Raw genomic sequence first — 13,352 nt, forward strand, 5'->3', positions numbered from 1 at the left:
AAATAAGAGATGGCAACATGGAGACAGGGCTATTATTTAAGAACGCAAGTCTCTCATTCATCTCTACAGGGGAATTTTGTATTAGATAGTGATCACCTATCCTTACAGCAAACCTAAATGAAAAGCCTGTGTAGTGCACAAGGAAGGCTCTTGAGGCTTCAGAGTTATGGCTTCACTCAGGGTAGATCAACCCAGAAAAGTGACGGCGCAAGTGGTGCAGTTTTAATCTAACAGCCCCAGGAGCAGCATGAGAAACCTTGGTGTGAAGATATATACTAGGCAATAAATGTGCTTGTAACAAAACTACACAAGGTCAAAGAAAAAATTGATGAAGACAAGGAATTCAGATGCTCTCACAGCAAGTGCTTCAGCAGAAAGAGGTCAGCAAAGACATTATTGTTAAATCTGAAATGATGTACCACTGGAAGGTGGTGTCCTATTGCCTGAATCCAGAATCATCACAACCAGAAGGAGAGTAGAACTAGAATTTATTTATATCTTACATCCATTCCACACCATGAGGGAGTAAAAATCTTTGCATTTTGACCCCATTACAATGTACAGGCATGTGAATTTAGAAAGAAGCAGTCCCATAGCCTGTTGGTCCTGGCTTTAATGCTGCGGTACCATTTGCCAGACGGAAGCAGCTGAAACAGTTTATGGTTGGGGTGACTGGTGTCCCCAATGATCTTCCAGGCCTTCTTTCTGCACCTACTGCTACATATGCCCTCTGTGGAGGGAAGTTCACATCCACAGATGCGCTGAGCTGTCCGCACCACTCTCTGCAGTGCCCAGCGATCAAGGATGGTGCAGTTCCCGTAGCAGGCGGTGATATAGCCAGTCAGTATGCTCTCAATGGTGCCTCTATAGAAGGTCTTGAGGATTTGGGGGCCCCATGCTGACTTTCTCAGTCGCCTGAGGTGGAAGAGACGTCATGCTTTTTCTGCCACAAAGCTGGTGTGTACAGTCCAGGTGAGATCTTCCGTGATGTGTATACCGAGGAACTTGAAACTATTCTCCCTCTCAGCTGCACACCCATTGATGTTGATTGGGCCGAGCCTGTCTCCGTTCCTCCTGCAATCCAAAATCAGCTTTTTTTTTGGACATTGAGAGAGAGGTTGTTATCTTGGCACCACTGTGTCAGGCTGTCAGCCTCTCCTCTGTAGGCTGTCTCATCAGAGCAAGAGATGACAGAGGCTCTTGATGATGAAGACAAGGATGAAGCATTCATAACCATTTTCAGCCAGAACAGATAACTGGATGATTGATCTCAATCTCCTCCTGCTATCAAGCCACACCTGCTTGACAATAGGCAGCCCATTAATGCACAATTTGGATTTTGCCAGCCCACTCTGTCCTGCGCCACTTTGAATACAGAGATACCAAAGTGGCCTCCTCTACATTGGTGAGACCCAGCATAAATTGGGGGATGGCTTCGTCAAACACTTTGCACCATCCGCCACAAGTGGGACTGCCTGGTGGCCAAACATTTTAATTCGGATTCCCCTTCCATTCTGATGTGTCAATCCTTGGCCTCTCGTGCCAGGATGAGGCCACCCTCAGGGTGGAAGAGCAACCAACACCTTATATTCCCTCTGGGAAGGTATCCTTCTATCAAGAGGGCATGAATATCAATTTCTCCTTTTGATAAACCAACTGTTCCCCACTCTGGCCTTTCACCTTTTCTCACCTGCCTATTAATTCCCCCGGGTCCCCTCCTCCTTCGTTTTCTCCTGTGGTCTGCTCTCCGCTCTTATCAGATTCCTTCTTCTCCAGCCCTTGAACTTTCCCACACACCTGGCTTCACCTATCACCTTCCCACCCCCCACCTTTTATTCTGGTTTCTTCCCCCTTCCTCTTCGGTCCTGAAGAAGGGTCCCAACATTGACTACTTACTTTTTCCATAGATGCTGCTTGACCTGCTGAGTTCCTCCAGCATTTTGTGTGTATTGCCAGTGACTACTCTTTATTTCAAGATAGCATTCAATTGAGTGTGGCATTGAAAAGTTCAGGTAACAATAATGTCAGTGGGCTTCAAGGATAGAGCCAGAATGATTGGAGTCATATGTTGCACAAAGGAAGATGGTTGTGATTGTTCCATTAGAAGGTCAGAAGTGAGGATGTTCACTGACGATTACACAACGTTCAGTTTCATTGCAACTTCAAAGAAAATGGAACAGTCCATAGCTATGTGCAGCAGGATCTGGCCAGCAGATAGACAGTGCAAGACAATGACCATCTCCAATCACGGAGAGTCTACGTATCTAACCCTGAAGTTCAACAGCATCACCACTCATTCATTCATTAAGTGCTGTGTCGTATGACGTGGGCAATCAGGGTCTTGACTGTGATGGTTCTTGGCAAATTTTTCTCTAGAAGTGTGTTTGCCATTGCCTTCTTCTGGGCAGAGTCTTTACAAGACAGGTGACCCCAGCCATTGTCAATACTCTTCAGTGATGGCCTGGCATCAGCAGTTATATAACCAGGACTCATGATATGCACCGGCTGCTCGTACGACCATCCACCACCTACTCCCATGACCTCATGTGACCTTGTTTGGGTAGGGGGGGTGTTGCTAAGCAACTGCTACACCTTCCCAAAGGGCGATCTGCAGGCCAGCAAAAGGAAGGAGTGCCTTACACCTCTTTGGTAGAGATGTATCTCCAGCCTGCCACCCAAGTATCACCGCTACTGAATCCTAATAACAATATCCTGGGGGTGGGGGGGAAGGGAACACTATTCAATTAGCCACGTAATTACTGTGGGAGCCCGTAGCAAAGCCAAACTGCACTTGCAGTTGTGGTAATTCTGCGTTTAGCCAATATAGGCACCCTACTTTACTGGTTAGACTTTACATGAAGACTGCAGTGCATCAGAGATCACCGAAGTGTGTAACCCAGCAGAGCCAACTACCGAAGATCCTGAGAAAATGTTCTGAGAGGAATGCTGGCTTTGAGACACACAGCAGGCTTTTGCATTCTCTCCTGAAAAAAAAGGGGAGGGCATTGGTGCAAGGCTTCTAATGTGTGGACCTACACAGAGAGCTCTCAGAGCCTTCCCTGGTGACCTTCTTCCATGAGTGGCATTAGGACACGGGAACAGGATGATGAAATTGTGCTGCATTATCCCTCCACCACTCAAGCACAGATCAATTCTAAAATGGCCCCAGTAGAAGCATTTTCAGGGTTGCCTGAAAATCGATTCACTCAACGGACATTTAAATTTAGGAGATGACATGGCCTTTGGTATGAGAAAGCCATGTCGCTTAAGAACAGTACAATGAAACAACGGTCTGAGTGGAGATACATCTCTGTAAAAGGAGGTGGAAGGTGCTCCTTCCTTCTGCTAGCCTGTAGGTCACCCCTGGGCAAGGCGTAGCACCTGCTTAGCCCCTTGATCAGGGTCATTTGAAGCCATGGGGGCAGGTGGCGAATGGTCGTATGAGCAGCTGGTGCATATCATGAGTCCTGGTTATACGACCACTGATGCCAGGCAATCTCTGAAGAGTACTGCCAATGGCTGGGGTCACCTGTCTTGTAACAACACTGGCTAGAAGAACTCTGCCCATTATGCCGCAGTCGTTTACAGCAGCAATTACAGGTGACCCCAGCCATTGTTAAAACTCTTCAGAGACTGCCCGCCTGGCGTCAATGGTCACATAACCAGGACTTGTGATATGCACCTGCTGGTTATATCACCATCCATCACCTGCCCCTATGGCTTCATGTGACTCTGATCGGGGGGTGAGGGTGCTAAGCAGGCTTTCATCACTGCCAGTCATGCAAGTCCTGGGTGGAGACTCAGGAATACCGTCACACTCAGATGTAGAAGGACTCTTCATTGCTGGTTCCGTAACAATTTTGTTTGACCAGTCAGGGTTGTTGGCCCTGAGCTGGACCCCCGAACCTGGAGGAGCAGTGGACCACTCTTAGTCTGTCCTCTTAGACCTGTTTGGCATGGGTGACCCTACCAAGAGCCAAAGGCAACATAGCTCTCCGGGTCATTGAGGCATGCAAGCCTCCAGACCACGACAAGGTGCCTAGAAGAAGGCAATGAGAAAAAATTTGCCAAGGACAATCATCGTCATGGAAAGACCACGATCACCCGTCTCAAACAAAATGGCATATAATGAATGAACATTGAAATCCAAATTCCACACCTTACCTTGCGTACTGCTGATGATTCAGATACCATATTCAACCCAAGCCTTCCTTTTACCTTTGCTTTTTTCTTTTTGCTCTGTCCCTCCTCTGTGGCTTTTGACTTACTATCTGACATGCCAGCAGATTGTTCTTCCTGGGCAAAGACAGATGCAAATTCACTCTTTAAAAACTCTGCTTTATTCAGTCTCCATCAATTCCTGCCTTCCTTAATAAACTTAAGTGAATTGGTATTTTCTTAGACTTATTCAAGCATAAACATTTGGTATTTTAAGTAACCGAGCACTGTACATTTTTGATACTTGTAGCTTTTATCTACTGTCTTATACTAGCCTTATAATTTACTCAATGATCCTGCCCAGCTCGCAGCACGATTACAAAGATCAGTGCTTTTCCCCTGCACCAGTGCACCAACAGCCAACTGAAGCAATAATTATGGGGAAAGCCCAATTTTGTAATATATATAGATTTCTGGATAACTTCTTTTTTACTGAGCTACAGTGTGGAATAGACCATTCTGGCCCTTCGAGCTATGCCACCCAGCAATCCCCTGATTTAACCCTTGCCTAATCATGGGTTAAGCTACAATGATCAACTAATCTACCAACTGGGCAGAAACTGGAGCACCCGGAGGAAACCCATGCGGTGAACAGGGAGAACATGCAAACTCCTTACAGGCAGTGGTGGGAATTGAACCCAGGTTGCCTGTACAACCATTATGCTACCGCGTTGGCCCATCTGAAAATATCTCAGAAAGAAATAGAAAGCAAAGCACTACAGATGATGGAATTCCTAAAAATAAAACTGACGATGCAGGAAATGCAGTTGGCCTCACAAAGACCAACCCTGCATTCCCATCTTGAGAGATGGATATGGGTAAGGTCAGCCAATGGGGCTCTGGTGAAGCTGTACAGGCCAACACCCCCCCCCCCCCATACAGTGGATGCACAGAATTGCAGAAATGTTGATGAACTCCAACTACACCATCGACTTTGGACGATGGAGACAGGAGGTCCTCAATTGCCTATGCTTCTCTGGGAGCTCGTATAAGTGCCCAAGAAGAATAAGCAGGAAATTCAGAAGAGGTCTGTCAGTACCTCTGGAGAGAGAAACAGAATTTATGACACAGGTCACTGAGTTACATCTGAAATATACAGATAGAAACTGAGAGTGTTTTAAGTTGCAAAGAAAGGGGATTAAAGGGAATGTCTGCGATGGAAATGTAGGGACTGAGTGATGCTAGTGGTGGTGGCAGTCCTGCCTGAGGGAGGGTAATAGCAGCTGATCTGCCTTCTGAAGGTGTTAATCAAGGGAGATGAATGAGTGAAGAGAGAGAGAATAAAAATCAAGAACGCTGAAATGATGAGATAGAGAACACCACAGTTGCTGCGAATCTGAAACAAAAGAAATGCTGGAAATATCCAGCAAGGCAGTCAGCATCTCTAGAGAGAGAAAAAACTGAGTTGTCATTATAGGTAGATGAGCCTTCATCAGAATGGGCCAACTCTGACATAAACTGGAGAGGCAAGTTATCCGAATTTAACTTTCTCCAGCTTTTTCTTTGGAAAAAAAGTCTTCTTGAGCTTCATAAATATTCTTTCAAAATCTTTCACAGCTCTGAAATCAGAATCTGAATTAATATCACTGGCATATATCGTAAATTTGTTGTGATACGGCAGTACATTGTAATACATAATAAAAACTGTGAATTACAGTGAACCTATATATATAAATTTAAATAAATGTGTTGTGCAAAACGGGGCAGCACAGTAGCTTAGTGGTTAGCACAACGCTTTACAGTACCAGAGACCCACGTTCAATTCCCAACTCTGCCTGTAAAGGAGTTTGAATATTCTCCCAGTGACTGTGTTGATTTCCTCTGGGTGCTCCTGTTTTCTCTCACAGTCCAAAGACACATCAGTTGGTAGGTTAAATGGTCATGGTAAACGGCCCCATGATTCAGCCAAGGTTAAATTGGAGGACTGCTGGGCGGTGTAGCTTGAAGGTCTGGAAGGGCACTGTATCTCAATCAATAAAATAACAAAAATAAATAAATAATAAGAGAAAAAGTAGTGAGGTAGTGTTCATGGGTTTAATGTCCATTCAGAAATCTGATGGCATAGGGGAAGAAGCTGTTCCTGAATTGTTGAGCATGTGCCATCAGGCTCCTGAACCTCCTGTATTAAAAATAGTCCAGAACAAGAGGATTAGAAAGTGCGTGAAGGCGGAGCTCTTCTAAAACATGCAGAAGTACCAAGGACTGGATGGTCTTGAAGCTGTAACATTTATGATTCCTTCCCAGATGGCTTATGAATTTATCAATAATCACTTTATTTATCCTTCATATTGGAGACAACGGTCTCTGGAGTAGTAACCAAAATATTAATAATCCTGACCTCAGTAGCTGTCTTCAACATGTCATCATTAATATGCAACCAAAAATCAAGTTCATGTTTAATTGTCATTCAACCATATATGAATACTCATGAATGCAGCCAAATGAGACAGTATTACTCAGGGGCAAAGATGCAAAATACAGTACTAACAATCACACACAGCACAAGGCATATATAAGACAGCAATTACATATAAGATATCAGCGAAATATAGTCGCACCAAAAATAAATATTATCCAAGCTCCTGATTCCATGAATGTTGCAGCAGACTATAGTTGAACACAATACAGCTTGTCTTCTGCTGAGCGAACACTGGGGGCAGCACTGACTCCAGCTACGACTCTGCGCCTCCAGTGGAGAGCATTGATTCTGATGCTTCTCTCCTGGGCGGCTGTAAACAGGCAACACTGCGACTTGAGGCCTAATCCTCCCTTTGACTGAGGCCACACAGCTCCCTCCACCATCTGCTAACAAACCACTTGCAGCATTCCACACTTACAAAGTCCTACAGAGCATTGCAATCACAAGAAAAGTGATTAAGATGACCACTCGCTGTTAGGCTGTCCACTGACTCCTCCGACATCTCTCTGACGCAGGCAGCAGCACGATCCACATCAACTCCAGCTCCTTCAGTTTCTCCGCCAGCAAGTGACTTGCTGATGGGGTACACCAGCAATACTTTAAAATTTCAATGTCCAGCAGGATCTTGTGATCATAAAAAATTACATTCAAGAAGGATAATAACAGCTTTGTTTGACCCCGCAGAAGCTATTGCAATCTTACCAAATCTGCTGTGCTGCCCAGTCACGTCTTCTATTTTCCTCATTAATAGGTCTCAAATATCTCAACTAAGTTACATTCAAATTAATGTTTCTAATTTCAAGATATTGCTTTATGCACTCATACCAATTGTTAGATGGTAGTAAGGCACAGTGGATACACTTAATGCATGAAAGACACCATAAAATACAAATTGTTGATATAAAACGGAATTCCTTGTTCGTTATTTTCTTTTCTTTGGTCAGTTCTCCCACATTTACTTCTAAGCATAAACTTAAAAAAATCACTAGAAACAAAACATGATTTACATATTATGTATGATTTACATACATTTTCATAGTTCTTACAAAACTATGAAAGTTTAATTGCACAAAAAATTAAACAAAATACGAACGTCAAGCATTTACAAATTAAAATATGATAATTACTGTCTATAAGACCATCCATTCCTGAAAATCCCCCACTGTACCCATCGTGACCGCATACTTTCTCTCCAAGGATGCCCGGGCACAAACGTAAGAGAGGCAGGCAGTCGGCCCCAGCAGAGCCCTCAACCATCTGCTGCCTGGATCTCAAACAATGGTCTTCATTGGAATGATGGAACATCATAGATTAGAAATGCTAATTGCATCTCTCTGTAGAAACGCTGACTGATCCAATGAGTATTTCCAGCATTTTCTGTTTTTTTTCTCAGAATCTCAGCAAATTGTTTGATTTTTATTTTATTTTTAAACACTTTTCCTGTGATTTATGCCTTCACCATTCACCATTCTTCCAGCATTACACATTCTCCTTGAACTCTTTAAATATAACAAGAAGAAATTTTCTTTTCTGCTATTTGGTCTACCTTTTCTATCGAGGGAAAGATGCAGCCCATTACTCTTGTGCTCTGCTGTTTTACCAAATTTGGATTTTTTGATTATAGTTTTCATCCAATCAGTGATCCTCACAAGACAAGGTCATAGGCATGTCATTTTGTCATTTGCCATATTCAAGTAATCATACTGCTGGTGTCAATTTGAAAGCAAGAGATATGAGGGGATTAGAGGTGGGGTTTCCACAAACAGGAGTGTGACAAGGGAGTGTTATGGAGTCAGGAGTGAACATTTTCACCCATTCTGTACAAATTCTGTTGGCACTGCAGGACAATTGTTCGCCCTGAAAATCTATCTTTGCAGTGGATTTGAAATTTAGTGAGTGGAAGTCTTTGAAACATAATCATTTAATGACTCAAAATGGAGCTAACTGAAGGTCGGTATGTTTACAAATATATATATAGTGTATTTCCCAGCTTTCCTTCACTCTTCAATATTTACAGAGCTAAACATGAATCTCCTTAGCTATCCTTTCTTGTGTGTTTCTGGGTTAGAATTTGGAAAGGATGTTTATGTAATATGAAAGACATGAGGGGTTTTAATTTTACTGTAATGAATGGTGTACCATGTGGATCAATGCCAGGATCTTTGCTATTAGAAACAGCAAAGAATTAAAGATATAAATGTAAGGTATTCTGCAGATGCTGGAAATCCAGAGCAACACACACAAAATGCAGCATCTGTGGAGAGGAATAAACCACAAAATACTGGAGGAACTCCAGCCTGCAACCTAATGGCATGAGCACTGATATCCCTATTTTCTCCCCTCTCTCTTTTTTCATTCCCTATTCCGGCTCCCCTCTTATCCCTTCTCATCTACCCATCACCTATCTCTGGTGCCCCTCCTCCTTCCCTTTCATCCATGATCTACTGCCCTCTTCTATCAGGTTTAATTCTTCTTAAGACCGTTACCTCTTCCACACATCACCTCTCAGCTTACACTTCAGCCTCTCTCCAATACCCACCCACCTTTTCCCTCAGCTGGATTCACCTATCACCTGATAGCTTGTCCTCTTCCCCCCCCCTACCTTCTTATTCTGGCTTCTTCCCACCTCCGTTCCACTCCTGATGAAGGGTCTCAGCCAGAAAAGTTGACAGTTCCTCTCCACAGATACTGCCTAATATGCCGAATTTCTCCAACAGTGTGTGTTTGTGTATGTGTGTGTCTCCAAATATATAAAAGACTTGGATGAGTGTGCATGGTACTGTGCAAAAATCTCAGGCACATATATTTTGCTGGAGATATTGTGGAAATCAAAATGCAAACCATTATCATATTTTCTGGGAATGCCCCGTTATCAAAGACAATTGGAGTGGGATACACAAGACATCTTTAAATGTGAAATACCCTTAGAGAGTAAGACCATATATTTTGGATATATACCTCAAGAAAGGTTGAAAAGAGATACATATTTAATGAATATACTGTTGGTGGCTGGTAAAAAGACTCTTACTAGAAAATGGTTACCACAGGAGAGTCCAACCTTAAATGCATGGATGGAAATTACAATGGACATTTACAAAATGGAGAAGATAACAACATCTGTTAATCATAAGTTGTAACAATTTGATTCATACTGGGAAAAATGGTTCAACTACATAACACCTCATAAGCCTGGTTTTATTCTCACAAATCAATGAATATGTTGCAAAAAAAAAGAGATCACTCCCTACTTGTACATAGTTTTCTCCTTTCACTTGTTCTTTCTTTCCTCTCTTTTCTATAACTGTATACCTCAGATAAATATAAATATTACGTGGAGATTTGTGGCATATATAACTATATGATATATATGTACAATATCTGAAGTACATCTTATGGAAATGTGTGTTTGATGATGAACTTTAATAAAAAATAAATTACAAAAAAAAACAAAAGCTAAGGAGCATAAATCTTTTTTGTGGAACTATAGGAATTCTATGTATGGCAATGCACTGCTGCCACAAAAAAAACATCATGACATATGCAAGTGATGGTAAACCTGATTCTGATATGGATTTCTATTCTATTAAGGGGAAGGAAGAGGGACGGAGCAGAAAGCCCCAGAGAGACATTCTGTAATGATCAATAAACCGATTGTTTTAATCAAATGACCTTGCCTGCTGTCTCAGGGTTGGGTGTGTCTGTACCCACACCACCCACCGCCCCGGCACTCTTTCTCTGTCACCTGTCCCGCACCCAACCTGTGGATTGCTGCCCTCGTCATTCCCAACGTCCTTTGCTCCCGCCAGGTTTACAAACCCGCTCTCTGGTCCACGTTGAGAAACACAGAACTGTGCAAGAGTCTTAGGCACCCTAGCTATATATACAGTATGTGCTCAAGTACTTTTTGCACAGTACAGTAGGTGGTTTGACAGGGTCGTTCGCAGACAGCATGAAAATTGCTGGTGTGGTTGATAGTGAAGAAGGTTGTCTAAGGACAAGGTGGGACACAGATGAGGTGGAAACTTGGGCAATGCACAAGTAAAATTCCCGTAGTTCATGTAGGTTAAAATAGTACAAGCTTGTAGAGTCCTACAACCTTCTCCTTTGAGCAAAATGGAAAGGGCACCTATTATTGAATGTCAGACTTTTCACTAGCTTCATTGATCAATGATGCAACTGAGGCCCAACTATGGTATCTATACTTTTCAGTATAGTTGAACCTACTTGTCATACTAACTGGCAGGAAAAAAGTCCGAGGCAGTTGAGCCCATCTGTGTTCTTTCAAATGAAGTTTAGGTATCCCTGCCTTTTTGCCACCCAGACATTTTCTGGTGAGTTATTGGTTCCTGCTGTACTGCTGACCATCTCAGACCTCAGTGATCTGCTGACAATTATGGGCAGCTTCAGGGCAAAACCTCACTGCAACTTTACAGAACAGGCCCTGCAGGTAACTTTGCTCATACCTGAACATTGTGAAAGTCTGCCAGTTTGCTGCTTTCTTCTAAATAAAACTGGCTGAACAGGTTGATCCTTAAGGGTGATGGATCTGTTAGAATACCATCAGTAGTGACCTTCATACCATCAGGTTCGTCATGGTATCCATTTGACTGCGGGACATGGGCAACTTTTGAGCCAAGCTTGCAATTTAATCTTGTAAACCCTTCTTCCTTCCAAAAATGGAAGCTACAGCACAAAAATACTGCTTGGCAAGTCAGTTGTTTTAATTCTGGAAACTGGGCCAGTTCGTGCTGGCATGTCCTGCTGGCTACAGTTGCTGACTAAAGTACCACTAAGATACCTGCAGACATCCTGCACTTCAGGGACAGCATTATTAACAGATAAATGGTTAAAGTTGGCACCAGAAAATATCTGATTGCATAGCTAACAAAAACCAACCAGCTATCAGGAAGGAGGTGCAGGAGCCTCAAGACTCACACCAGAAGGTTCAGGAACAATTATCACCTCTCCCCCCAATCATCAGGCTCTTGAACCAAAGGGGATAACTTCACTTGCCCCATTATTCAAATGTTCCCACACCAATGGATTCACTTTAAAGTACTCTTCATCTCATGTTCTTGATATTTATTGCTTATTTATTCAGTATTATTTTTCTTTTTGTATTTGCACAGTTTGTGTCCTTTGCACACTGGATGAATGCTCCATCTGGTGCGGTCTTTCATTGATTCTGAAATCTATTATGGATTTACTGAGTATGTAAAATAAACCTCAGGTGGCATATATGCACTTATATAATGTACTTACTTTGAACTTTGAACCTTTGTAGTATGGGTGTGTGGCTTATTTGCCAGTCAAAAGCCACTTCCACTGTATCTATTGTTGATTGGCCAGTTTAAAATCTGTAGCAGCTCTTCCCATTGGTTGGTTTGTGGGCCAGGCACCTCGTCTCACGTATGAGGAGTAACATGTGCACGAGGTTCACTCTGTTTCCCTTTGTCTCTAGGGCATGCTACACAGAACCTTTGGGAAGGTATGCTCCGCATGCACTTTTACTTCTGTAGTCCGTGTAACTTGGGGGGAACATAAATGTTTCGTCGAACCTTTTACTATTTGTAAATAAATGCTTAATATGCTTATTCGTAGTTGGTGCTTTCTGACTCACTCACCAAACCTGAGAACCTGTCCCCTCGTTACAGGCATCATCTTCATTAACAAGCCAAATGCCCACGTATAGCTGCATTAAATGCATTCTACTCCCATTGCTGATTAATACTGGGAGATAGCTTAGCTGCCAGTATCATCTCACCAGTGCATTCCCAAAGCTGGAAGTAAATGTACTGTAGCTTGGCCGACAGTACGTTATGAGATACCATGTCCAAATTTTTAATCAGCTGCATTGTTAGCTACAAAGCTTTGAGGTCTTCTCCTGCATTTGGTCCCAGGTAGCAAGATATTCAACCAAGGCACCAACACCTGCCAACTAGGCTGCAGTGCCAATCCCTGTGGAAGTTACCTAGAAAAGGAAAGCCTCTACATCGTTAAGCAGATTTTTCCTCTTGACCACCATCAGGAAAAAGGATTGTATCCCAATAGTTCCATCATTTTCCAGTCCAGCGCTAGTCTGAGGTTAATTTTACAGGCTTCCTCATAGATTTTTAAAAAATCTTTAAACAATTAAATGAAGTCCGGGTTTGCAACAAATTTAACAAACTGTAATTGCTAACATTTACTTCAACCGCTACTTACCAACTTTTCCCTCTCAGTTTCTCGTGGGTTTGACATCTTCATTATCCCGAGGGAAACAAAGGTTCGGTTAACCAGTCAGATTCAGTTCGAATTTTTCCCTACAAACATCGATAAGACACAACGGTACCCTACACACTGGAGATTGTGGATGTAAATGCAGTTGAAACTAAACCATCAGAGTCAACTGTATTAAATATCAATTCCCAATATACCTCTTAAAAAACCTAATAAATGACAATTTCCTGAAACGTGTACTTATTTTTATGGCCAAAAGTACAACACCCTCCATTGTCTATTAATAGACAATGGTTTGTTCCTTTGATGACATCACAGCTTTAACTGCAATTTGCTATACCCTTCTCAACACATTCACTGTCCAATTATAAGAGAGAAAAGCGAATGGACTTGGCAATAAAGTTAAATTGCAAATCTTCTTTCTTGAGCTCTTGGATTCAGTGAAAGTGAAAGAAGTAGAAAAACATGCATATTTTAAAATTAAAATGGAAAACTT

The 13,352-nt window shown here is 42.5% G+C and overlaps 1 protein-coding gene across 5 annotated transcripts in view; it reads right to left on the reverse strand.

The window, feature by feature from the left end:
- Positions 1-13,352, reverse strand: part of LOC140719642 (calcipressin-2-like) — a 126,311-nt gene that overhangs the window by 19,181 nt on the left and 93,778 nt on the right. For 3 of the 5 annotated variants that reach the window (XM_073034392.1, XM_073034393.1, XM_073034395.1), the window contains one exon: positions 4,219-4,296. The exons of the other annotated variants lie outside the window; for them this stretch is intronic. In XM_073034392.1, coding sequence (XP_072890493.1) covers positions 4,219-4,296 — 78 coding nt within the window. The remainder of the gene's footprint in view (positions 1-4,218; positions 4,297-13,352) is intronic. 5 annotated transcript variants of the gene reach the window in all.

The sequence above is a fragment of the Hemitrygon akajei genome, chromosome 32 (assembly GCF_048418815.1).
Source record: "Hemitrygon akajei chromosome 32, sHemAka1.3, whole genome shotgun sequence".
In the NCBI taxonomy this organism is placed as follows: domain Eukaryota; kingdom Metazoa; phylum Chordata; class Chondrichthyes; order Myliobatiformes; family Dasyatidae; genus Hemitrygon; species Hemitrygon akajei.